The sequence below is a fragment of the Dermochelys coriacea genome, chromosome 1 (assembly GCF_009764565.3).
Source record: "Dermochelys coriacea isolate rDerCor1 chromosome 1, rDerCor1.pri.v4, whole genome shotgun sequence".
NCBI classification, from domain to species: domain Eukaryota; kingdom Metazoa; phylum Chordata; order Testudines; family Dermochelyidae; genus Dermochelys; species Dermochelys coriacea.
Genome location: NC_050068.2, coordinates 261,479,769 through 261,506,198, shown reverse-complemented (window position 1 = coordinate 261,506,198; position 26,430 = coordinate 261,479,769). Strand labels below are relative to the sequence as shown.

Genomic DNA, 26,430 nt, shown 5'->3' with positions numbered 1-26,430 from the left:
GGATGCAACTCCATGCTCTGGGTGGCCCTAAACCTCTGACCGCTAGATGCTAGGACTGGATGACAAGGGATGATAAATTGCCCTGGTCTGTTCGCTCCTTCCAAAGCAACTGGCACCAGCGGCTGTCAGAAGACAGGATACTGGGCTTGACAGAGCATTGATCTGATTCCTATGGTTATTCTTACGGCCACTCACTCTCGCGAGGCTGCTGCTGAGTCTCATCCAGTTGCACCTTTTGGACACTACTAATGCATCCAACTGGTGCCCTGGAGTGGAGAGTGTCTGTTTCCCCTCACCAGTTCCAAACTCTGTCTAACCAGCTGTTCTTGCGACCCGCTCATCTAACAACAGATGAGCCACACAGCTGTATGAAATGGTTTTACTGTGTGCTTTATTAGCCCAGCAAATCAAGCATACCACAGAGAGAAGGCAGAGGTATATCATTTAGGCCACAGTGCTCTCCAGGAGCCCAGGTGGGTGATACGTCACTTCTTTCTGAAGGGAGGAGGGAGTGGCGAGTAGAAAAAGACCAGGACTTTGCCTGTAGACAAAGGGGAGATGAATGATGAGGGTTTTGTCCTGTTTGTTTATAGATTAATGGAGAGTAAAGATGAAATAACATGACACCTTGTCTGTCTGCCCCACATTGTTTCAGAGTGCTACACCCATTTGCTTTGTGGCACTGAGCAAGCCACTCACCATCTGCCTCATTTTCCCCATTTGTCAAGGGTTAGTAACGCAGTGCAGGTGGGCAGGAGGAAGGAAGAATGTTGCTTAGGTGCTTTGGAAATGAAATGTGCTATAAAGGCCTTCACCACTTTGCTTGGGAGATTATGCCCCAGCCTCCTACACCTCATGGGCCGGGGGCAAGTCCAATGCAATCAGAAGTGGCATAGAGTCTGCAAGAGGCTCGAATGCTGTTCAAGAGTGAGAATGAAATGTGTGGGCCAGGCCACTGCCCAGTGTAAACAGCCATGGCAGCGAGGAGCGCAGAGCAAGGTCAGTATTTTCCAGTGTTCTGCGTGCCCCTCCAGCTGCTTTAGGAAGAAGCCTTGGTTGAAAGAAGGCATTCGTGCTGAGTGAGAGAGGGGGGCCTTTGCCCCAGGTAATGAGCACCCTTCAAAGCACAGAATGGAAAATAAGATTTATTTATTTTTTAGCTTGGAAGCAATGCATTTAAAGCCTCCCCACCCCCACCTTTATTTTGGACAAAATGGAACATTCAAACACCTGCACCAAGACAGCGGCGGGGCTGGGTGTGTGGGAAGGTTAAATGCTACCAACAAAGGACAGTGACTGTCAGCTTTGAACGGCTTGTTTGGCTGGGAATTCACATCCTCCACGGTGTCAGGGTTTTAGATGCACCAACTGACCTGAGCCCTGTACTGCACCAGAAACACAGTTCCTTCCTTGCTCCCCCCATCGCGTAGCATCCGGCTCCCCTCCCCAGCCTTTCACAGGGGCTAGGTCGGCCTGGTGCAAATTCCTTCTCTGCTCCTGTGGCTCCCTCCTGGCCTTCACTAGGCCTCAGCTCTGGTCAAACTTGAGCTGCAAACATCTTTTCTGCCTTCCCCCTTCTCTGGGTCCTTCTTCTGTTCACCCCACCCCCCACAGGTGCAAAACTACAAGCCAAAACAGCGAGAGAGAGAGCTGCTTTTTTGGATGGGGGTGGCAGAAGCTGCAAACAATCCCCAGGGAGGAGGAACTGACTCCAAAAGCATGTTCTCCTAAGAGTTCCAGTCCAGCTTTGCTATAAATAGCAACCCCCCAGCCATGTAGAAGTTGCCTGTCAAATGGAAACCAGTCACCAACCCTGCCTTTCTACATCACCCCTGGCTGTGAAAGGCTTTGTGAATCACATGGGTGCCCCAATGGAGATCCCGCTTCTCAAAACTATGTGAGGCAAGAGGCTGTGCACGACCCTCCCTTGGGAGTCTTGGGGGGGGGGAGGGCATGGACTGGGTTGGATAAAAGGGGCCCTAAGCCACAGGCTTTTCCCATCTCAGCTTTCTATGGCTCTGCTTTATTGTCCATGTCAGTCACAAGGGGTGGATACAGAACTGTCTGGTTTACTCCTCAGGGCTCTGTGGGTGAGCGGCAGACACCATTGGGCAATTCCTGCTCAGCCATGGGATGCCGGGGAGCAGTTAGAATCACAGAGTCACATATGTGGGAGTGGATGTGAGCCTGGGTGGGGCAGACACGGTGCAATCTACTCTCTCCTCTGGACACCGGCTGGCAGCTGTCGCATAACTGTGCCAGTCCTCATCCTCCATGCTCTCGTCAACTGGGTCTGTGGTCATCTTGGCTTGGTTGCTGCTCCTGCGATGAAGGGGTGACCCATCTTCATCATAGTAGCGCTGGAATTGGATCGGCCGCGTCCGCAGCCTGTAGGTGACGGCCAGGGCCAGTGCTGCGAGTGCTAGGAGAGCGACAGCAACACCGAAGCCCACAGCTGAGTGGCTGTGGCCGAGCGGGGCGTGCACGGGCTGTGCATCACTAGGAAGGCTGGCAGTGCGCTCTGCTTTGCACTGCCAGGCGGCAGGGGCCTGGCACTCCAGCAGATTCTCATTCTGGGGGATGACACAGACTCTGTACTCAGTCCCCACACGGAGATCGTGGAGCGTCACCTCGGCCAACCCTCCCGCCACCCGCAGCACCTGCTCATCTTGGCCAGCTGTGTACCGCACCTCAAACTGGTCGTGGTCACCGGAGAAAGCCCAGGCAACCACCAGCGAAGTGTCACCCTTCGTTCTGATGCTGACGCTGCTGATGTGATCGGCCAAGCATGGGTCCCACCTATCCAGCACATGGTGAAGGGAGGTAGCTGAGTGCATGGTGGAGCTGGGGAGCCTCCTTGTAGTGATCAGGGCGGTGGAGGTCGTGGTGGTAGCTGTGGTAGCAGCCCGTGGAAGAGGTATGTCTCTGGACAGAGCAATGGCCGTGAGAGTATTCATGTTCTCAGAGGGGCTGAGGGTGGTGGAGTCTGTCCCAAAAGGTGGACAAGTCAGCTTCTGTAACTGGGCAAGGGGGGAAAAAAACTCACATGAGAGAGAATTGGCTCTTCTATTTCTTTAGGGCCTGGATGAAGCACCAGCAGGGATAACTCCTCCCCACTGACAGGCAGAGGCTTCTGGGAGGGAACAGCCCAGCCATCCTGCACCTCAATCCCAGACGGGTGGGAGATTATTTTGAGGGGTTTAGGAAGTGGAGAATGCCTGATCCAGTTAAAACTGTAGTGGGGGAATTGGTGAGACTGGAAGGATATAAATTACCCAGGTTAGAATTGTCCCAGGATACCAAGCTAATACCGCAAAAACAATGAGGAGTCTGGTGGCACCTTAAAGACTAACAGATTTATTTGGGCATAAGATTTTGTGGGTAAAAAACCCCACTTCTTCAGATGCATGGAGTGACTAACAAATAAATCTGTTAGTCTTTAAGGTGCCACCAGACGCCTCATTGTTTTTATGGGTACAGACTAACACAGCTACCCCTCTGATATAAGCTAATACCTCTTACACAATCAGTCCGGGGGTCTTTTATGGGCAAGAATGTCAGTGTGGCTCCGTTTTCAGGTGACCACATATCTCGGAACCAGGACTGGCTCAGTTTCCAGGGCCTGTTCCAACCTGCCAGTGGCATTTTGTCCTGTTTCTGTAAACAACTCTGGTCCCCTAAGGAGACCACCAGCCAACTGAGCTGGGAAAGCTGACAGCAGGTTGAACGGCTGTGGTCCAGCTTCCCCCAGGCAGAGGCAGATACCAGGAGAGGTGTCTGTGTGCTGTCCGCCTCCCCTGCACTTCAGGTGAACAGCAGATGCATGACACAGAAGGAGAGGTGTGAGGGGAGGGTCAGGCTGAGAGTGAATGTGACAGGATGAAGAAGGGTGTGGCAGAGAGAGGAAGTGGGAGATAGGAAGGGAAGAGCCAACATGAGCTTGTATTTGAACAATTCTATTATTTTTATTCACGCCTCACATAAAGTGGGAACCAGAGCCTGCCATAAGCTGCGGCCAGCTCTGAGCACTGACACCCAGTGCCTTCTGCACTGCAGGATGGCCTCTGCAGCCACACCCTAACCCAGCAGCCCTGGCTGCTCCCCACAAGAGCTAGGGAGGGCAGGAAAGCAGGAAAGAGAGGAGGGGGAGAGAGAGGGTCTGAGCGGAGGAGAAAAGGAGGAAATGAAGACAAAAAACACAGTAAATAGAGTGTGCATCTGCTTCTTTCTTCCCTTCACCAGCTGCCAAACCCGCCCTGTATGCACCTTCCTGATTTCCACCCCACCCCAACCACTGAAACACATGAATGCCCTGCCAGGCCTACCTATTAACACACATCCCAATTGCTTTCTGATTTTCTGTGACCTCCCCAGCCCCTCCACCCAAAAGCACTACCTCCCAGCAGGCAGCACTGTGGGGGCCGTGCCCTGGAGTGGCTATCTCACAGCCCCAAGGATCATGGAACTGCTATCAGCTGCAACCAGGGGAGATCTTCAACTCTGTGGAAGGGGCCTGTGTTTTCAAGCTAAAGGACCAAGTTTCAGCTCCTTAGGGGAATGGGGCGTGTGTGAGTTATTTAAGTAACTGTCTGTTGTCTGCAGCGCATGGAACTGTCCGTGTCCCATCCACATACTGGCCAGGCCTCACCCTGCCGTGAGATCTGCAAGGGCATTGGTTACATCGGTCCTCTCCCTTTTAAAGTATTGGTGCCATAAACAATGGTTCCCTTCGCAGCACTCCCAGCCCTTGGGATCGAAGGGGGGAGAGACTTGGGCTGGAAATCCTGTGCGTCCCGGCCCCAGCCCACCACTTTCATGTATTCTGGAATCACAGGCAATTACCTCTATGTCCACCAGGAGCTGTCCCTGTAGCGCCCCCGGGGAGCTGCATTCCACGGGGCTGCGTTCTTTCCGGAGCACCTTCTTCTGCCAGGTGCGGAGCCAGATCAGGTTACAGTCGCAGCGCCAGTTGTTCCCAGTCAGATACAGAGTGGAGAGCGACCTCAGGGAGGACAGGGGCGGGAGCGACTCCAGGCTGTTGTTCCTCAGGCTCAGCAGCTCCAGCCAGCGGAGCCTGGTGAAAGCCAAGGAGGTGATCTTCTCCAGGGCCAGGCTGTCCAGGAACAGCTGCCTTAAGGAGCGAAGCCTCCTCCCAAAGGAGAGAGATGTCAGCTTCTGGATGGGGTTACCACTCAGCTGCAAAGTGGAGAGCATGGGAGAGGCACGGATGGCTGTGGGCACGCTCGCCAGCTGGTTCCCATCTAGGCTGAGAGCCCGCAGGCTGCCTGGGAGGGCTTTGCTGGACACATTGGTAATATGGTTCGCGCTCAGGTAGAGCCGACGCAGCTGCGGGAGGCCGTGAAGGGCTTGTTCGGAGATCTCCAGCAGCAGGTTGTTACTCAGATCCAGGACACTGAGCTGCTTCAGGGAAGAGAACCCACCTGAGAGAGAGAGAGAGAGAGAGACCCCCATCCAGGTCAAGCCAATATCAAATGTTCTGTGCTTCAATAATCTCTGATCATGAGGCCCCTCCTCTCCCCCGGCCCTGAGTTACCCCCTCCCATTTTCCCCTGGGTAGAAGGAGGTGCTGACTCGGTATCATGGACATGCAGGACCCGTCTGTGGCAGTTCTGGCCCCCATCCTCTCAGCAGTATGGGGTCTTCAGGAAACCGACAGCTTGGGACAGGACTTAGTAGAAAAGAGGTGTGGGGCTGGTAATGCTGGTTGCTCAGTTAGCCGGCTCATAGTGGTGCTGGGGGCCTATCCATCCAGAAATACCTGGCGGGAGGTGAGCAATCTGGTTGTGCTCCAGGTGCAGGAAGATCAGATTTGTCAGATTCTCAAAGACACCCTCTGGGACCTGCTCCAGGAGGTTGTTGTCCAGGTGGAGATGGTACAGATTCTTGACTCCCTGAAAAGCCCCAGGCTCAATCCGGTGGATGCCACTGCTGCCGAGGTAAATGCTGCTGATCTCAGCCAGCTCTGGGAAGAAGCCTGCTGAGAGGGTGCTGAACTGGTTATGCTGTAGGTCGAGCTCCACGGTGGCATTGGGAATACCAGGGGGAAGAGAGGATAAGCTGGCATTGGGACACCGGACAAACCACTGGGAGAAGAAGCAGGAGCAGTTCACAGGGCACTGGGCGTTGCCTGGGAGCTGTGTGATGGCCATGACTGGAATCCACAGTAGAACAAGGACCATAATCCAGAGCCTCGACATAGCGTCTCTGTTTGCAAGACAAGGCAGGCAGCGAGTGAAACAGATTCATACATATTCTAAAAGGCCTGGGAACAGGATAGATCACATCTTGTCCACACCTCCCTGAGACTGTCCTTCCCTATGCTATATTCTCCAGGGAATTTTTCCAGACCACTCTTAAATTACCCACTGTCCACAGAGGACTATTCCATAGCCCAGCAGATCTCACTGTTAGGAGATGTAATATAATGCAGCCAACGTGCTCCTATCACTTCAAGTTTAATAAACCTTTGAATCAATCTGAACAGTTCTTCTTAGCCCTTTTGTTTTTATCCCACTGACAGTCTATGTGCTTGTCATCTCATTCCGCTTTGGCTGAGCTACAGGAATACTGTTATTTTAAATTTTCCCTTAGGTCATTTCCTGTAGCCCCTTTATGGATTTTAGATCATCTTCTCTGGATTCCCACCACTTTATTAATATGTTTCTGTTACCAAGAGCTAGCAGAGAATGAAGTTCTCAGAACCAGTAACATGGCTCATCTGCTACCAGCTGCATGTGACGAAGTCCTGTGGGGGCCCTGCCTCAGTGCAGGGGGCTGCACTAGATGACCTCTCAAGCTCCCTTCTAGTCTTACATTTCTATGTGGCAGACCCATAGGAACAAAGGAACTGCTGAAACCAGATCAGACCATTGCTCCATCCTGTCTGGTATCCTGCCTCCAACCGTGGCCAGGACCAGATGGTTTCCGGTGCCACAGTCTAAGGACACACTGTGCTGTGTAAGCAGCTGCTATAGTGTCATAGACTCATAGACTTTAAGGCCAGAAGGGACCATCATGATCATCTAGTCTGACCTCCTGCACATTGCAGGCCACAAAAGCTCACCCCATTCACTCCTGTAATAGACTGATCCTTAGCCTCTGGATGAGCTACTGAAGTCCTCAAATCATGATTTAAAGACTTCAAGTTACAGAGAATCCATCATTACTCTGCAGAGGAAGGTGAAAACCTCCACAGGGTTTCTGCCAATCTGACCTGGGGGAAAATTCCTTCCTGAATCCAAATATGGTTATTAGGTAGACTCTGAGCATATGGGCAAGATTCACCAGCCAGACACCTAGGAAATAATTCTCTGTAGTAACTCAGAGCCCTCCCATTTAGCGTCCCATCACTGGTCGTTGGGGATATTTACAATGGCAGATACAACTGGGCCATATGCCATTGTAGGCAATCTCATCATACCATTCCTCCACACACTTATCAAGCTCGGTGTTGAAGCTAATTAGGTTTTTTGCCCCCACTGCTCCCCTCAGAAGGCTATTCCAGAACATCATTCCTCTGATTGTTAGAAACCTCCATCTAATTTCAAGCCTAAACTTATTGATGGCCAGTTTATATCCATTTATGCTTATGCCAGCATTGGCCCTTAACGTAAGTAACTCCGCTCCCTCCCTGGTGTGTATCCCTCTGATGTATTTATAGAGAGCAGTCATATCTCCGCTCAGCTTTCATTTGGTTAGACTAAACAAGCCAAGCTCAAAGTCTTCTCTCATAAGGTAGCTTTTCTGTTCCTCGGATCATCCTAGTAGCTCTTCTCTGCACCTGTTCCAGTTTGAATTCAGCCTTCTTAAACATGGGAGACCAGAACTGCACACAGTATTCAAGGTGAGGTCTCACCAGTGCCTTGTATAATGGCAGTAACACTTCCCTGTCTCTACTAGAAATACCTCGTCTGATGCATCCTAGGACTGCATTAGCCTTTTTCTTGGCCACATCACACTGGTGGCTCATAGTCACCCTGTGATCAACCAATACATCCAGGTTGTTCTCCTCCTCTGTCATTTTCTCCTGAAATGTTCTGAATAGAAGCTGGTCACCTCACCGCCCCTAGGGATCAACTCTGTGCCACGCAGCAGACCTGGCTTTGATTCCTACTCTCCTATCCCAGAGCAGGCCCTATGCCCAAACTGGTTTCTACCCTGCCATGAGGAAGATCCAGGGTTGACTCCCAGTTGCCCTGAGCCCTCCCAGGGGACACTGCTGTGCCGGAGAGGAGACTCAAATTTCATTTCTGCTGCCCGGAATCGGGCAGACCAGGGGCATTCCAGAAATCAACGCGGTGGCCGACACTTACTGCTCTGGGCTTCCACTTTGGGAGAGCAGGGAATTAGGCTTCTCACCTCTGATGATATTTTGTTCCAAAAGTTTGGAGGGTTTCTAGGGCTTCAAGTGGTCTGGAATAATCACCAGGTCTGGCTTTGGCTGTCAATGGATTTTCACCAGTTCATACCAACATCATCCTTCCTGCCAGGGCGACAGGTGAAAGAGGAGTACGGTCAGTCAGATCAGCTCTACGGTTGGGTAGCTTTATCTTTCGCTGTTCTGCCTTCTCCTCACCCCGTTCTGCCTCCATGTGCCTCTGCCCTCTGATTTCCATTCCACTCTACTTCCTCCTCTCCCTCTGGATTCCCTCCCACTCCCAGGGCTAGAGACTCAGGCGGTGTCAATCCGCCTTCCTACCTGGAAGGCAACAGCTTTACACCACCAAAGGATCTGGCCCCCACTGTCTCTCTGACTGCTCCTCTTGCTTTCCTCCCAGTTCTCTCTGCCCTGGTCTTGCTCCCTTTCCTTCTCCTCCATGGCAGGAGGACACTCTCTCTCCCGTCTCCTCCTGAATCAAGTTTGTGTAGCCCAAAGCCGAGGGAGTGAACAGGAACGGCCGAGAGCCTGGGCTTCCTCCTTTTGTTCACTCATGACAAAACGGACTTCTAGAAAAACACTGACTCGGCGATCTGACCAGCAGGAAACGCAGCCCTGCGATCTCCCCGCCCCGATTTCCTTGGTTAAGGTGTGGCTACAGGGGATTCTACGCTGGAACATGGCCCCTTCTAGCTGGATAGCTCCATGTCCCAGCTGCTGCCAGGCTTTGCCCTGCTGGGCCCTGCAGAGTCGGAGTCGCTGGAGCAGAGCGGGTGGATTCTACACTGCTGACGCAGTCCTGACTGGCAGAATCCCTCGCCCAGGTGAGCATGGCAGGGAGAGCAGAGCAATGCCCAGGGTGCTGAGGGAGGAGCTGGTAGAACCATTATCATGGTCGGAACTGTAACCTGAACTCACTGGAGCTGGAGGTTCCTGGGAGGGGAAACAAACAGGGGACCTCAGGATGATGTTCCTGATCAAATCACTTCTCTCCCTGCACCACTAACCACTCCGAGGCATCAGCAATATAATCCTGCAAGAACGGGGTGTCTGAGATCATCTCTCCTCCCCTCCCCAGCAGCCCTTTACTCATCACTGGATTTAGCTGCTTGAACTGATAGGAAACTGATGCCCTAGGATGGTCATCTCACACCCTCCAATGGGTCTCTATATGCACACCAAGGACATCCAGATTCCTAAACACGGCTGCAGTGCCCCATGTGCCAGATTCTGGTGTTAGTTACACCAGTTTGCAGTTATGCCACCAATATCTGTGGAGTTACTCTGGACTCACACCAGCATCACTGACACCCGGGCCCCATTTGATACATGCTCTGTGCTTTGCAGTAAGCCACCAGACTTTATGATGGTGCAAACCACCATCACAGCTTGTTCTTTTCCTATTATGTTCTGTTTTATTTAGTGTAGAATAAAAAGATCATACCTAAAAGAAGCCACCATTCTTGACTGCAGACAGCCCTTAGCCAGAGTGATGATTGTGCCCCTTGGGTGCAGGGGTTAAAGTATAGGGGGATGCAGAGCTACCCCCCCTGACTATATCAGAGGGAGAACTCCCCCCTCCTCCTTAGCTGGTGCAGGGACAACCCCCCCTTTCAGTTTCAATATACTGTAACTGCTGCTGCCTGTAGAGTTAGTTCTGCCCTGTCCCATGGAATCTCGCTGCCGTCTCTTTCTGTCTTGGTAACAGAAGTAGGGTGGCGGAGTTAATGTGTAGCAGCCCTCTGCCCTGACAAGCTCAAAGTAAGCGGGGAAAAAGGAGTCGCTAGTTACTCTCTCTCTTTCTCACTTGCCAGCCCTTCTCCACGTGAGGCCGCATGTGATGAGCGGAGGCTGTTTGCTCAGTCCTAGGGGCCAGGCTGTGGACACGATGAAAAAGAAAAAAACAATATCCCCTTTCTATTTTGCGCTGGTGACCCTGCGTGCAGCTCCCTGGGGCGAGGAGACCAAGGTGTCCATCTGAGAAACACGGGCCAGGGGGGCACTGAGGCCACGGCCAGCCAGAGTGTGGCCCCACCCTGCACTACAGCCACGCGCACAGAGGTGCTCAACGTTTCACGGCCCCGAAGATGTCCCTGTTCTGCCTGTAGGGCACAGCCAGCTCTAAACTGGCTAATCTTCTGGCTCTCATCGCTCTGCACCTTGCCCATCAGCGGCAGTCTGTGCACTTTCCCCCTCTCCACACTCTGCATGTCGCCGCCCAGCACCTCTCCCCATCTACCTCTGCTGAGCATCACTCCCTCGTACCAATCCCCTCTTCCTCCTCCAGATGTTGTCTCTCTCACTCTTCCCCAACATGCGGCTCTCTCCCCATCTGCTTTCTCTTTTTAACCTGGGAACCTGATCCTGTAGCCACTCTACCTGGGAAACTCCCACTGGGTCAGCAGATTAGACCCAGGATGTGTCTCTCCCCCACCCCCTCTTTGGGTGTGAGTCTGTTTTGTTTGTTTGTTCTGAGTTTGTCTCCTGTATTACTGCAAGCTCTATGGGGCAGTTCTGTTCTTCTGTGAAGCTCCAGGCTTATCTATAAGTGACTACTAATAGTGTAGGAACGATTTCCTTTGGGGCTGCATATTCATGCTCCCATCTAGCCTCCAATTTCGCTTACTTTCTGCTAGAAGTACTTGCTCTACGTTTTCACTGTTTTTTCCAAATCAGTGAACGTAGCAAAATAACCCATTTGCAGCAGCTATTTCCAAATGCAAAGCATTTCTCATCAGCTCTACCCTGGCTCCCCCTACCCCTTCCTTGACAAAGACACTCAACATCGCTGGCGCTTTCCATCTCCCTTACCTGTCCTGGAAGGCGGCTCTGCTGGGGGGTATTTGCTGTGCAGCGCCAGTGCTTTAGCCCTTCTCCAAACACCCCATGCGCTGTGGAGTGATTGTCCTGGTGACTCTTCCCCCTTCCAGCTCAAATGCATCCAACAAGTCACATAACCTGACAGAGGAAGCAGTGCTAGGACATGAGTTGTTTCCTCCTATTGTCTGCAGGGAGAAAGGATACAGATGAGCTGGAGAAAGTAGAGGCACCAAAAAAAAAAAAAAAAAAAAAAATACAGCCACAAAGTTTGGAACCCAGCATGCATCAGCGTTTGAAACACCTGACCCTGCCTGGCCCTCCTTCAGGCCCTTTGTCCCTCTCTGCATTAGGAAACAAGCCAGGTTTGGAAACCATTTTCTAACCTGGCTCCTTCACTTGCCCCTGGAGCAAACGAGAACGTGGTTAACTGGCCTGTGCGGATCACACCAAACTGGGTTCTGTGGCTGATTCTGAAAGCGTATTCCGGGCCGGCTTCCACCAGCCCAAGAGATAGCATCCTCTCTTCTCATCTCTGAGCCTCGCCATCCAGGCCTCTGCTACCTTCAGGCTGCACTGCTGCTGCTGTGCTTTCCCTGGGGCTAACCTCTCAAGGTCAGTGATGGTCTTAAGGCCATCTGGCACCTTTGGTCGTGCCAAATTTGACTTGCCTACTGGTGAGGTAGGACAGACTGGCAAGAGCATATTACACCTGTGCTCTGATCCCTGCACTGGCAGCCTGTGCTCTGCCAAGTGAAAACCAAGGTGCTGGTCCCTGTCTTTAAAGCCTGAAATGGCCACACCCCAGTACACACATTGCTCCTGTGATGTCCCACCAAGTCCAAAAGTTTTGGCTCTTTGTCCATATCGTGAAACTTGTGGGCACGGGGGAGCAGAGAGGTGTCCATAGCCAACTCCTTGCCTCTGGCGTTTTCTCCTGCTGGGAGCACGTCTGAGTTTGTTGAGGCTTTGCGTGAAATGTGGTTTCCGAAATCTCCGGTCTGGCTCATAGCAGCTTCACAAACTGGTACCTTCCCCTGGAGGTTACATCATGTGCTGTAGAACCTAAGCTTAAAAAGTGAAGTCAGACTGGATATGAATTGAGGCAGCAATGCCTTCCTAACATCAGACCTGAGAGAAATATCAGCTGCCCCCATCATCTCAATAGGGTGTATGCTCTGAAGCCTCATAACGATCATTTGACTGTCAACAGTGTTGTTAACAATTTCATATCAGAGGCAAGAGAATCACATTATGAAGGTTTCCACAATCTCCTGCAAATGGCATCTTAGTTTGGTATCACAAGCGGACAGGTTGTAGATGGAGCTTATTTTTTCCAATCTGACATCTGTTTAGCTGACTGGCTTGGTTTGCTCCCTGCTTGATACTGCAGAACAGATGCTTCCCTTTCTGAAACTGTATTTGTGACGGTACATCTACCTGGTGAAGTGCACACAGATGATACGACTGTGCTGGTGTCAGCATCTGCAATAATTCAGGCAGGAAATTACTTGGATTCCCATCTTGTGGAATCTGGTGTCTCTAGGCGGTTGTGGTGAGGGGGCTGGAGAACAGGCAGCCACTGGGTCCCTGAATACGGTCTGTATCATGGAATTGTCCTGAAGCAAACTTTCAAAAAGGTGACAGCCCGATTTGATCCCTGTCCTACTAGAAATTAACCTGAGCCCTCCACACACAAGGGCCCTTGAACTGCCACAGGAAAGCAGCAAGTTTGGGGCTCTACTGACCTGTGGCTGGCTCAGAACCGGAGACCTAAACGGTTATTCCGTCCCCCCCAAAAGCTGGTTTTAAGCTGCTGAGCAATCACAAGGCATCTCTGCCCCCACTCTCAAAGGAAGGATTAATCCAGCTTTAACCTGGCCACCTTTCCTTTTCAAAACAAAGGGTCTGATCCTGCAACAGCCTCATTCACACAAGGAGTCCTAGCGAAGCCAAAGGGGCGGCTTGCCGAGTGAGGGCTACTCCCGTAGGGCAGAGGTCACAGGGGCAGGTAGGTTGGGGCATGTGTCGCTTAGAAGGACACAGGTCTAACGTTTAGCACTAGCCTCTCCCATTTTGCTTGGATCAAAGAGCAATAGCAACAGCACCGGCTGGCTCCTGCAGCCATCCAACCCACACAAAGAAGCCAGTGTCATTGGGAAAGCAAGGAGGGGTAGGCCCTCCAAGGCTGAGGTCTGCGAGGAGGACAGAAAAGGCCACAGTCTTGTGTCTCTCCTCCCTGCACAGAAATCCTCCTCCCTTCACCCCACTTGCCGCTGTGTGCACAGGAAGGAGAGACTCCACTGCACAGTGGAAAATTCCACCCTCCTCTCCCCAGCACACATAACATTTACATTAAAAACAAGTTTCCTGTGTTTCTCTTTCCTGTGTCCCGCTGCCCAGCGGCCCAGCGTTTGCTGCTGAATGTATTCAGGGCAGCCTCTGCCCCGTCCCTCTGCAACGCGGCTTTTTGTTGTTCAATTCAAACAGAGCGAAGTTTTAGCTCAGCCATTCCATGCACTGGTTCAAGGACAATCCTTTCCCGAGGATCTGTCAGATGGAGTCTGGCCCAGCAAGACAATTAAAACTCCGTACCCAGCCACAAACCAGTGTGATCCAAAATCTGAGCAACCCTACAATAACAATACAATGTGCACAGTCCAAATCTCCGGGGCAATCAGGCACTAAACATTGAGCCTGCTCCTGCAGCTCTTACACAAACAGCCATATCTGAGTCAGTGGGACCACTCAGGTGAGGAAGACGTGCAACAATGGGGCCCACTAGCTGGTCCAGCTCGTGACCAAGAGCCCAACCCTGCCCTCACTGGGCCCAGATGGGAGCAGTATCAGGCCTTGAGATAATGGTATTGCCGCCTTCTGATTCGCAGGCAGAGAGGTCTGCGCTTCCGGAGCCAAGAGTTCTATTGCAGATGTTGTCTAACCGATGATCACAACATCTGGCTCTGCACGCTGTGGTCACGTGAATGTTTAAATAATCCCCACAGAGCAGTACTTTGCGCTCCTGTTAGAAAGACAGCCCCCCTTTCAGGTGACCACAGCTACATGTTTGCCTTCCTCACTCTCCTTACAAAACTCATGGGGCGCATTGAGCAAGAAGCCTACCCAGAGAGTTGAAGCATCTCCCCTCCAGCAAGTCCTCACTCACACAAGCCTAGGAACCAGAGTCTGGTCCAGAAGACGCAGTGCTGATGTTCATTCAGACAGACTAGGGTGTGGCACCAGAGGTAGACCCCTGATCCTGCAAATAGATGCACTAGCCCTGCCTCTCAATGTGGGATTGCTTGGACTCTGGGGACTCCTGCACCCACAAAGAATCCCACTGACGTCAATGTGACGCCATAACAGCACAGGGGTACATGCTAATGCATCCATTAAGGAGGATCAGGGACTTAAACAGCCTAGACATTTGCTAGTGAGAAATCAGCATTTTCCTTTATGAAAATTACATTTCAACATTCTTCTGAAAAAAGCTTAAATGCAAATTCTCCACCAACTGAATAATCCAGGGCATTGTACCTGACTGGCAGGAGTCTGAGCAGCACAATGGGATGACAGCTAAAACTCTGCAAACTAATGGCCTGTTCCCGAGAAGTGCAGAGAACAAGCAACTTCCACTGGAATCAGAGAATATCAGTTTTTCAGCAAGTCACTGGATCAGGGCCCTGGAAGATTTAAAAGAAAGAAACAAAAAAAGATGGCAGAGTTATGTTCTTAAGCTCTCGCTAGGCAGTGGGTCCTCACACAGATTCCATAGAGGACATCATCACGTCAGAGAAGCTGAAACTCCCGTCGTGAAAGAAAGCAGTGGGTGCAAAACTACCCATCCATCCTCCCAACTCTCTCTGCAAAGCAAAAACACCACACACGCACACAGAGACACAGACACTTCCTTTAATAAAATAAATGAACACAGCATTAGGGTTGGATTTTAAATGCAAAACAGTCGGGACATTCAGAAACCTGTTTCCTACAGCCACTGTCACTCAGCACATACCAGTAATTTCTATTACTATAGACTTAAAAGAAAGCATTATATATATAAGAAAGCATTAAGTCTATAGTAATACAAATATATACATGTGCACAAAATGGCTAAACTAGTTAGTTATAATGGAGCTGCTAATATTTAATCTATGTGCATTTCAGAGGTAAACCCTCATGCTGGATTAGCGAGCAGTGGGTTTTTATTTATTTTCATGTAATGTCTATATTTTAGATTAGGTATCATTTGTCTGCACACATGTATACACAGAGAGGGGTGAGGAGGGGCATGGGGGAAGGGAGTCAGTCTAGCTCTAACACAGATATTACTTTTAATGGCATGGTGACAGTCAAGACAAGGGGTTTAAATTCCACAGCCCTTCCTCTACCAAAGGCTTTCCCAGTAAATACAGAGGGATGCATCTGCTTAGTTGCTGCTTTCCCAAAGGCTGTGCTTCACTTTAGTTTTGCTTCTTCCCCCCGACCATTCCTCTCCCCCCACCAGCTCTGTGTGAGCATAAGCCAGGCTGGGAAAGTAACACAACACTCCATTCAGCTCTCATTTCTGGGAGTAAAGTAAACCACACCCACCCACTCCCACCAGGAGAATTCACAGGACTCTGGTAGCTGCTGGGTGAAAGGATTTCAGTCCCTTTTTCTTTGCCATTCCCATCTTCATTTTCCTCAGTTTCGCGTCACCCTAGCCGTGCTTTCCTGGGGAAGGATCTGCCTTGTGCAAACAGGAGGAAGCAGCTGGGTAAGTTGTTGGGGGCTTGGGCAGGGGGAAGAGGAGGCTGGGTTGCAGCCTCTCACTGCTGTGACAGCAGCGCACTTTCACATATTAAGCCCAAATGATTTCAAGGACCTTAATGCAGCTCCTGGTACTGAGGGTTTGTCCACACTGCACAAGCAGCATGCTGAGCGCTCCCTGGGCATTCAGTGACCGGAAAGGCTGCAGGTCAGGACTGAGCTGTATCGGCAGAACCCAGGACTGGGATAAGCCAAGGAGCAAACGAGGATCGCACTCCCTGTGTGTGTGAGTGGAGTCTGGGATGGGTGCCACTGCTCAGCGCTGAGGTGAGCCAGCAGGGCTGTGTGGGGCCCGGGGCTGGGATAGCTGGGGCTGTTGCAGGGCGGCCAGGAGGGGCAGTGCCATATGGGGCCCAGGGCAGGCGATGCTGCAGGCCAGGAGTGAGGCACACTAGCAGAGTGAGTAGGATCTCCAGGTGTGGAATAGCCAGGAGTGCTGGAGGACAGGCTCAGCAGTGCTGTTTGTGGGAGCACAGGATTGACACAGAAGGGCAGAAGGGAAGTGCATTAACATAACAGTGGATGGAAAGCCGGCGCTGACCTTGGCTCAGGAGACTCACCAGTGTGGGCCTAGTCTACGCTTGGCTCAGCTCCATTGGGGTTTGCAATAGTGGGAGCCCTGCTGCAGACGGAGCTGTGAACGCTGACATTTGTTATTCTCCCCCATGAGATTCCCCCCACCCCCTCCCCCAGCTCTGGACTCTCCCACATACATTTTTGCCACTCCACCGACCATTCAAAGAGCCTTTGCTAACGCTGCCCATTTTGCTTCTAGCCACATTCTTAGCTTACACTAATTCGCTAAAACAGCAGCTCGAAGGCCTTGGCCCAGGGTGTGCCACGTCTCCAGCACTCAGAGCGGATTCACTGCCTCATGAAGCCATGGCTTCTTCCTGACCTGCGTTACTCACGGCAGAATGGACGGGGCTCTGGGCAGGCTCAGGGCCGAGAGTGAGGCCCCTGAGTCCTCAGGCTGCTTTGCCACTGACTCTGTGACCTCAGGAGAGTCATTTAAACCTTTCCAGGCCTTACTTCTCATCTCTCCAACGTCTCTAGTGGCTTCTTCCTGGCTTCATCTCAAGCCTATCCTCCATCCTCATCCTCCTTGACCTTTCTGCTGTCATCGACCTGTGACTCTCACCTCACTTGGTTCTCCTTCTGCATATCTGGTGGCTCTTCCCCCCCTCCTTTCCCACTTCTCTATGGATGTTCCCTAGCGCTTCATCTTGGGTCCTCTCCTCTTCACCCTCTCTATCCCATCACTGGGTGACCTCATCTGTTTGCAGAGGTTTAGCTGACACCTATGTGCTGATGACTTTCAGATATAGTTTTCTGCTCTGGACTGCTCTCTCACTGACTGTCCAACAGCTCCTCTTGGGCAGTTCACTGTCAATTCAAGTTCAGCATGGCCCAAAACAAGCTTACAGTCTCCCCTGCCAAACATCTTCACTGACTTTGTTCCAGGTTACAGCTGACCTGACCACCATCTCTTGCATCATCCTGGCCCATAACCTGGATAACATCTGTGGCTCCTGTCTCTCCTTCTCCCCACATATCCAGGCCATTACTTATTCCTGTCTCTCATTCCATCACAATATTTCAAATACACAGCACTTTCCTTTCTGCCCTGAGGATCAAGTCACTTGTCCTCAGCCCTCTTCGGTCAATCAACCTTAACCACTTCTGATCCATTTGAAAATGCTGCTGCCAAAACCACCTCTCTCTCACTAATTGCTCCAACCACATCACCTCCCACTGCATCACTTCACTGGCTTCCCACCACCCTGAACATCAAATACAAATTTCTTGTCTTTGCTCCTAAGCCCGGCCTCTCAGACATGGTCTCCTCCCGCATTTCCCACCTCCACATCCAACCTGCTTTGCCAGTGCGGCCAGCCTCTCACAAACACCTCCATCCCCATTACTTCTTCCCTGCTGACCCTTATGACTGGGGCACTCCCCACAACACAGTTGCCAAGCTCGCCTCCTTTCACCTCATCCAAGCCTTTCCTAAGAACCCATTTCTGCCAGAAAGTCTATGGGGAAACAAGGTGGAAGTAACAAACCAAACACAGAATCAGTTTGGATGAGCCATCCAGATGGGTCCACACCTCACTTCCAAACCACCTGATCTTATTATGGAAAACCTTGTCCTCCTGACATGTTCACCTCCCGTTGTTGCCTTCTTCTGATCCCTCCCTTGGTGTGTCCTCTCCAATACAGATTGCAAACTCACTAGAGCAGGGACCTTCCCTTTTACTTGTTATGGGGAAGTACCTTGCACATTTGGGGCACTTGAAAATAAAAAATAAAATAAAATAAATAATGATGATGTTACCCCTCTGTAAAATGAGGAGACATTACAGATCTGCCTACCAAGTGTGGTGTGAGGCTAAGCTAATTAGCATTTGTAAAGCACTCAGCTACCAACTGGAAGTTGCGGTACAAACAAGGATGCACTGGAGCAGTGCTATTGCTAGCATGATTCCCTCAGAATGGCGATGAGTTACCGCAGAGTCCTACGGGACCCTCCTTCTCTTGGGATATATGGCAACAGTAATGCGTGTTGTCACATTCACATTAGCACATGCTCTTGTGTCTGCATAATGCTCTCCACTCCTTTTCTGGCAGCACCGGTGTTGTCCTTTAGCCACTCTGCCTTGGAGTGAGATTATATCTGATCTCACAAACTGAAGCAGGTTGGACCTGGTCCGTACTTGGAAAGGAAACCTCCAAGGAAAGTCCAAATGTTGCAGGAGGAGGTACTGGTGATTTAGCCGATGTTGCTCTGTCCTCTAAAGCCCTGATCCAGTGAAGCACGTAAGCATGTGCTTAGCTTTCAGCATGTGAGTAGTAGCTCCAACCCCTTGAGTTCAAGAATGGAAACAGAATTAATCCAGCTCCCATTGAGTTCAATGGGACAACTCACATGCTTAAAACTAGGTTCATACCTAAGTAATCTAAACTTCCCGCTGCACTTTCCCTTGGTCACATTATCCCCTTCCCTGCCTCTCAAAGGGGCTGTAGCATTGCAATGCACCGTGAAAGATGCTGCCACAATCCACCTCAATCCCAAGAGATGCAGCCTGCAGAGTGTTTAGGGTCCGTGGGGACGAGACGCACTGTGGGAATGCACGTCTCTGTCTGACTGGGGTGCCTCTTCCCTTTCTCTCTCTCACCCCTGCAGCTGCTCTCCAGGATGTGGGGTTCCCTGGGCCTCCTCCTGATGTCAGCTCTCTTCCAAGTCAGGAGAGCGGCTGCCGAGCGCTGCCCACAGATCTGCATCTGCGATAACATAAAGCATCACGTCATGTGCCTGAACAAGAACCTCACGGAGGTGCCCATCACCATCCCACAGGTCAGTCACTGGGCACAGCGTGAGAAGGGAGGAGACAGAGGCAAACACAGCACAAAGTGCTCTTAAACTGCCCCCCCACACACACACTTGCCACCGCTGCCACCACCATCGCGGCCTGTCACAATGCTCCTCACCCCCGGGGCATCTGGGCACCCAGTCTGATCCTCTCTCTCCCGGCACAGCATGGAGCCACACAGGCTGCTGTAGGACAGGGGAGAGGAGGCGGAACAAGATGCAGGCAGGTGTGGTTCACTTCGTGCAGATATCTGGGTTTCCAAAAGATTTGTGCAGTAACCTCGCAGCCTTTCAATGCCGTTGATATGAAAATCTGAAGGGGGTAGGGTGGGGTTTGGTCCACATGCAGGGCAGTTTGAAAGATGAGCTGGTCTGCCCAGGGTCAGCTCTTCTACCGAATAACAGCATAAAAATAACTCATCTGATCAAGACAAAAAAACCGTTACAATATTTTCTGGGCAATACACAATCAGGCCCCTAAGAGGTAGTGGTTGTTACAGGCCTTAAAAGCTAAAGCAGAGTCAGATGGTGAAATAAGGAAACAAAGGAAACCCAGATGGCTGCAGGAAGGTGTTGTTGGGGTAGGAGACACTTTCCCCTCTGAGTCAGTACTGAACTAAGGCTCACGTAGGATGCTAGCGATTGCCACACTGCAGGAAGTCTGGTTCAGCAGGACAAACAGTCACTATTGAGACCCCAACTCAGCTTTCTGCAGCAGACTGGAGGTCCTCTGGGAAGTGTCTATTCTAAGTACTGACCAGGCATAAGCCTGCTTGTGAGATCTGGCCAGATCACAGTAATAACGACTGCAGGGAGGACTGGGACAGCCAGTCACTCTGCTGCAGAAGGGTAGGAGAGGTTGTGGATTCCATCTTCAGAAACTGATGCTTGTGTAATCAACAGGTCACCCAAAAACTGGATCTCTGGGGCAACAACATAAAAGTCATCCCTGTAGGAGCTTTCCTCCCTATCCCATACCTCACCCACTTAAACCTGCAGCGATGCAACGTGGAGAGTATTGAGGAAGGGGCTTTCAGGGGACTAGGACGACTGATCTACCTCAACCTGGCTTCCAACAGTATAGCCTTCATCTACCAGGAGTCCCTGGATGGGCTGTCTTCTCTTCAGCAGCTCATCCTGGAGAAGAACCGCATAGAAGAGATAAAGTCAGGGGCTTTCAGCCAACTGGGCTTCCTCAATTTCCTCAACCTTGGTGAGAACTTCCTGGTCTACCTGCCAGATATGGTCTTCCAGGGTCTGCAGCTGATCAAGTGGCTCCGCCTGTCCCATAATGCACTTCATGTCATAGCCACGGAGGCCTTTGCTGGGTTGCCTACCCTGAGGAGGTTGAGCCTGGACCACAACGAACTGCAGTCCCTACCCACAGAGGCCCTGTCGAGGCTGTCAGATACCACACGGCTGGACCTGGGACACAACCCTGTCACCTACATCGGCGAGGAGGCCATTGAGATGGCTTCACTGAAACAGCTGTTCTTGGACAACATGGCCCTGCAGGATGTCTCACACAAAGCCTTTGTGAAGAGCCCCTTGCTGCACGTAGTCGACCTCCACAACAACCAACTGCAGGTGCTGCAGCCGCTGACAGAAGCCGCCCACCTGAAGAAAATCAACTTAACAGGGAACCCCGTAGTTTGCACTTGCTACATGCGGCCCTTCAAAGAGTGGATGGAGAAAGCGAGGGTCCAGGCCGACGTGCCATGTGCAGGTCCTGGTGCCTTCAGGGGTGAGCAGCTGGAGTCGCTGAGGTCCATTGATATGAAATGTGGGGGCCATGCCCTGGACAAGGAGCAGCTCCCCAGCCCAGCCACCCGCAGGAGGGAGCCAGAGGGAGATGCTAAGACGAGGTGTCCAAAAGGCTGCGCCTGCTCCCCTGATTTCCAACACAGCAACTGCGAGAACAGAGGCCTCCGGAAGATCCCCAAGGGGTTCCCTGGCAACACCCAGCTCCTGGACCTGCGCCAAAATGAGTTCCATTCCATACCCAAGGGATCCTTCCCCGGCTTGAAGAAGCTGGTCTCACTCCACCTGCAAAACTGCAAAATCACAGAGCTGCAGCTGGGTGCCTTCCAGGGCTTAAAGAAGCTGGTCTACCTCTACCTGTCTAACAACAACATCGCTGCCATAGATGCTGCTGCCTTTGATGGAGCTCCCCAGCTGAGCTACCTGTACCTGGACCGCAACAGGTTCACTCAGATGCCCACCAGGGCCTTCAGCTGCCTGCCCAACCTCTTCTCCCTCCACTTGCAGCATAACTCCATCAGCCAGCTGTCAGACGATGACCTGGCTGGGGCACGGCAGCTACACTGGGTCTACCTGAGTGGGAACCGCATCACTAGTGTGTCTCCCAGGGCCCTGAGCCCCGCCAAGAGGCTAGAGAAGCTGCACCTGGATGAGAACCTTTTGCAGGAAGTGCCCACCGGGTCCCTCCAGGGTTTGCCTGTCCTTAGTGAGCTGAAGCTGTCCAAGAATCCCATCAAGTATATTGGGGATGGAGCCTTCCTCCCAGTAGCCAGGTCCCTGCTGCACCTGTATCTGGATAATATGGGGCTAGAACAGGTGAGAGGGAGGGAGGGAGGGAGAGAGATGGGCGAGTGCCCCAGCCTGCTAAAGCTGAATCCTACTATACAAGTTACTGTTCAGTTACCTCTCCTCCCTGCTCCCACTGCAGAGCACTTCCCTGCAGCATGTTCCAGTGTTTCGTCTGGACCAAATGAAGGGGCTTCCAACCCAAGGCAATGGCCCCAACACTGGGGCTTGCACCACTTCCCTTGGGAGACGATTGCTCAGCCTCAGACCTCTCTTGGAAGAAAAGCTTCCCGATATTTAGCCTGAATTGCACCGTTGTTCAGTTTCATCCTGTTACTCCTCATGATTATGCCCCCTCAGCCTGCCTTAAACAGTCCCTCTCTCCCCCTCCTTGGCAATTGCACCTTTCACAGGTGCCAGATCCCCCCCACGTCATTGCCCAGCCAGGTTACAGGCTCTTTGTTTCTTTAATTTGTCCTCATTAAGGACTTGAGCTAAATCCAATAGAAATTGATAGTCTATAGAAAGATTCCTTTTTCTTTCAATGGGCTGTAGATCCTGCCCTAAGCTCCTCCCACCCAGGGTCCTAATAATTGATATTTCTCTTTCCTCCAATTTGTCAATATTTCTTCGTGTCCTGTGAAGAGCAATTCTGAGGGATTCCCAGCTGCTACTCACCTGTTTCTCTCTCCTCTCAAGCACCCCAAATTGCCACCATTCTCCTGCCAGCCAAGGCTCCTTTCAGACTCAACAAGGCTGCATTTGGGGCCTCGCACATTGCTTTCATGGCAACTCCCAGCCCTGGGGAAGGAGAGCGCCAAACTTGGGTCCAGGGAGATTGCCTGGCCATTCAACCACCCTGATCGGTTTTACGCACAAAACCCAGAATGAGACCAGCGCAGAGCCCAGAGTTTCTCTTGCTTGTAGAGAAGAAAGTGGAACATGTCCCTGCCAAATTCTTCTTTCTCTTTCAATGGAAATGTGGGTATATTCTGGGGTCCCCAAAATGAAACCCAAACTGGTTATGTAAAGTAAAGGGGTCTCATTAGTTTTTCATAGCATGAAACCCTTGTTCAGCTACTTGTGCCGAATCCCACTTTATGCGTGACCCCAGAATTCTCACTGCTGGTTTTCACAGCCTCTCAAAGGAAGTGCTGCAGGAATGGAGGTCATTGAGGTGCTCCTGGAATCTAGAGACCATCCTGAGCATGAGGGACTGAACCGAACCTGAAAACCAGAGGTGGGAAAGTGGAGTGGGTTTTTCCCTTTGTGACTGTCACAGAAGCTGACAACCTCTGCCACAGGGATTAAATTAAAATGGGGAATTGGATCCACAAAGTCTTGCAAGTAGAAATCATGTACTCTATGGCTCTGACCCACCTAAGCACTTAAATACGAGTAGCAACCTTGAAAATGGCACTGCTCATATGCTTAAAGTTAAGCACATGCTTACATGCTTTGTTGGACTGGGGCCTGTTTAAACTGAGATAAAAAATAAGATGAAAATCAGCTAACCAGGGATTGAAAAAGCCCCTACAATCTGCTCAGTTCAGTGCCTTACCATTAGTTAAAGGAACACCTGAGTCAAAGTGAAAAGCTACACTAAGCGTAACACATTCAGTTGCCAAAAAGAACAAAATATCAAATTGAAAAAGGGTGTTAAATATAGCTATTAACAATTGCACATATTTATATATATATATTTACCCTGCACTTTCAAACACAGAACAGGTGAAATTCCCTGCTCCAAAGAGTTTACAGTCCAGAAAATAATGCTAAATTAAATAGGACACTGCCAACTTGAGTCTGATGCAGGTTACTTAAGAGACACAAAGTGCAACATTTCAATATATGAAGGAGGTAGAGGCTTTCAGAGCTATTTAAGGGAATTAATATTTAGCACTAAATATTCAGTACCACAATTACATTAACCAATAAAGACAGAGAACTCACTTTACACAGTAACTTTGAAAGTATCTGCTTCTCTCACAATGAGCTCCCGCTCTTCCTTTGTCTCAAATTATGTCATCAAACTGAACTGCCTGCTGGGAAGTACTGATACAAAGTGACAGTAACACAAGCCCCATTCACAGTAGAGATAGGACCAAATGAAAGCTGTTTAACACACACACACACACACATACATACAATCAGAAAGTGCATGCAGATATTTAACTCCCTATTAAAATCATCCACGGCTGTTTTCCTTTGACTCATCAGCCCCATCTCATCATTTGCAGCTTTCCTCAAGGGCCTTTGCTGGTCTGGGTCCCAGGATGAAGAGTCTGTACCTGGACAACAACAACATGCATAACGTGCCTGACTTGTGCAGCTTCACAGGGCTGGAGGTCATCAATCTGAGAGACATCCCCTTCCACTGCGACTGCCAGCTCCTTCCACTGCGCAGGTGAGTCACTGCTTAGGTCCAGCAGCCTGGCAGTGTCTGACTGATAGGAGGGTGTGGATCTCTGCTCAGTTTCTGCCAGGGAGGTGTTCATGCCACTAAAAATATCATTGCAACAGGCACCAACTTGCTGCCAGTCTTAGCAGGGAGGCTAATCCATGGGAACATTGAAATCCATGGGACTTAGGTGCCTAAATACCATTGAGGATCTGGGCCCTCCTGCCTAGAGGGGAGCGCTCCACAGTATTACTGAGGCATATGGGCAAATGAGGGCAAAGAGGAAAAGCAAAGGAACTGGCAGATCAGAAAAGACCATAGGTCCTCTGGTTGCCTGTCTCACCCAATTCCCAACACTTGATGCTTCCAAGGGAGGTGTAAACGCCACATAATGCACCTCATTGTGCTGTAGCCTGGCATGTATTTCTTCATGACCTCAGTGGCTGCTCACCTTATACCCTGAAGTGTGAGGTTTCAGGACCCTTGAAATATGTCCTGGCTGGGGTGACTGCAGCTGCGATTCTTATTCTACACAAGTGCCTTTTTGGGGTGTTAAAACTTTCCAAACTGTTTGCGCATGTGGGGAGACTGAAGTACCCTGCCTGAGCTGTCCCCGTTCCAGGGGAACACAGAGGGCATCACTCTCCAGGGCTGTCAAGCCAGCCCCAAACTCCCTTTGAACTTGTTAACAGAGAGCAAATGCCCTGGTTTGCCAGCACAGCCATTTGTGCCTGTAATTTGCTAAGTCCACCTGGAGTTTTTCTCGTCTCCTTCCTCTGTCTCTTGCCCCATTTTCAGATGGATTGACAAACTGAACCTGCGCGTGGGAGCCACCTGTGGGTCCCCTGCAGAAGTCCGTGGGCAGAAGGTGAAGCTTTCTGCTGTCTTCAAAAGCTGCCCAGGCTGGGGTATGGAGAAAGCCAGAAGGGCCCATCCAGACAAAGTCAAGGCCAAAATCAAAGCAGAAAGAAATCCCAGCAAGGAAAAGAGGTCAGGAAAAGCCCAAGCCAGAGGCACCAAGAAGAGCAAAGCATAAGAGGGAGTGGCCACATTGCAGCGGCTGAAGTGTCTATCAGCAGTCTGTGGCTGTGGAGGCACTTGACTAGCTAGTAGGAAGCAGCTTAGTGAGAGAGAAGCTTTAATGGACTTTTATCTACATTGCAGTGAGATTTCCATTGCACAGCAGAAAGGAGCAAATCTGACTGCAGCTATGGGAGACTGAGCTCCGGGGTTCTGGCGGGATGGGGGCTGGAAGGGATGTATGTGTGCAGTGTGTGTTGCAGGGGGAGGGAATTCAAAGAGGAAATCGCATTGAGAGGAAAAAGCAGATGTGGGAGTTCCTTCTGACAATCCTATGGTGCTTTTCATGAGGGAGCATCCCCTCCTGCCCCCCCCGCTTCTGTGCCAAATTGTAGCTTGAACAATTCCATTTTGCCTCCCTAAGTTCCTCTTGCAGTTTCAGTGGAACATGTTATTGTTCTCTTCCTGCTCTAAGGTGCTGTGTAGTGCTGCTGTGCATTATGTTTCACCCCAGAAGTGGCTGATTTTTAGTGGTGGGGGAACAATCTGCTGTCCACAGACAGGGTTTCATGTCATCTCTGATTCAGTGGCCAGCCCTTGCTGCAGAATTGGAGCTTTCAGTCAAAACCAATACATTTCTAGCCCGCCTGGTTGAGCAGGTAACACTGGAAACACAAACCAAGTGTAACACATACAGTATTGACTTTGTGAGTCTGCAGAGACCCTGGAACAATAGCTTTGGGGGGTGAAACACACCCCATTGATCTCAATGGAGTGTCAGGTCTCAAACCTTGAGATAACTATTGAAATGTCAACACTGCTAGCTGTTCCACTGCTGAAGGTTTCAGAAGAAAAGTCCAGCAAATGTACGTATCCCACAATCCCCAACTGCCCCCTGCACCTTCCCAAGTGTCAATAGCTCCAACTGTCTCCCTGCCCAAGTCCCCAGATCTCCCCCTCACACTGCTACCCTGCAGGTCTGCGTCATTAATACAAACTTCGGCAGCAAATAGAAAATGTATGGATCTAAACCTCAAAATAAACAGCACAGGGGGCTACTGT

General features: G+C 50.9%; 2 protein-coding genes across 3 annotated transcripts; one reads left to right on the top strand and one right to left on the bottom strand.

The window, feature by feature from the left end:
- Positions 1-374: 374 nt before the first annotated feature.
- Positions 375-18,371, bottom strand: LOC119849908 (chondroadherin-like). Of its 2 annotated transcripts, XM_043502289.1 has the most exons (7): positions 18,155-18,371; positions 14,753-14,898; positions 11,210-11,403; positions 8,380-8,503; positions 5,780-6,225; positions 4,843-5,441; positions 375-3,020 (listed from the first exon to the last, which is right to left on the bottom strand). In XM_043502289.1, exons 5-7 carry the CDS (start codon positions 6,216-6,218, stop codon positions 2,154-2,156), a joined length of 1,905 nt encoding a protein of 634 aa, XP_043358224.1. In that variant the 5' UTR covers positions 6,219-6,225; positions 8,380-8,503; positions 11,210-11,403; positions 14,753-14,898; positions 18,155-18,371; the 3' UTR covers positions 375-2,153. The 2 variants fall into 2 exon arrangements, with proteins under 2 accessions (XP_043358224.1, XP_038243215.1); XM_038387287.2 differs by lacking the exon at positions 18,155-18,371 and having other exon boundaries at positions 14,753-15,308.
- On the top strand, positions 15,776-26,430 carry CHADL (chondroadherin like). The gene is made up of 5 exons (XM_038387281.2): positions 15,776-15,974; positions 19,215-19,385; positions 20,304-21,977; positions 24,188-24,354; positions 25,147-26,430. Exons 2-5 carry the CDS (start codon positions 19,227-19,229, stop codon positions 25,382-25,384), a joined length of 2,238 nt encoding a protein of 745 aa, XP_038243209.1. The 5' UTR covers positions 15,776-15,974; positions 19,215-19,226; the 3' UTR covers positions 25,385-26,430.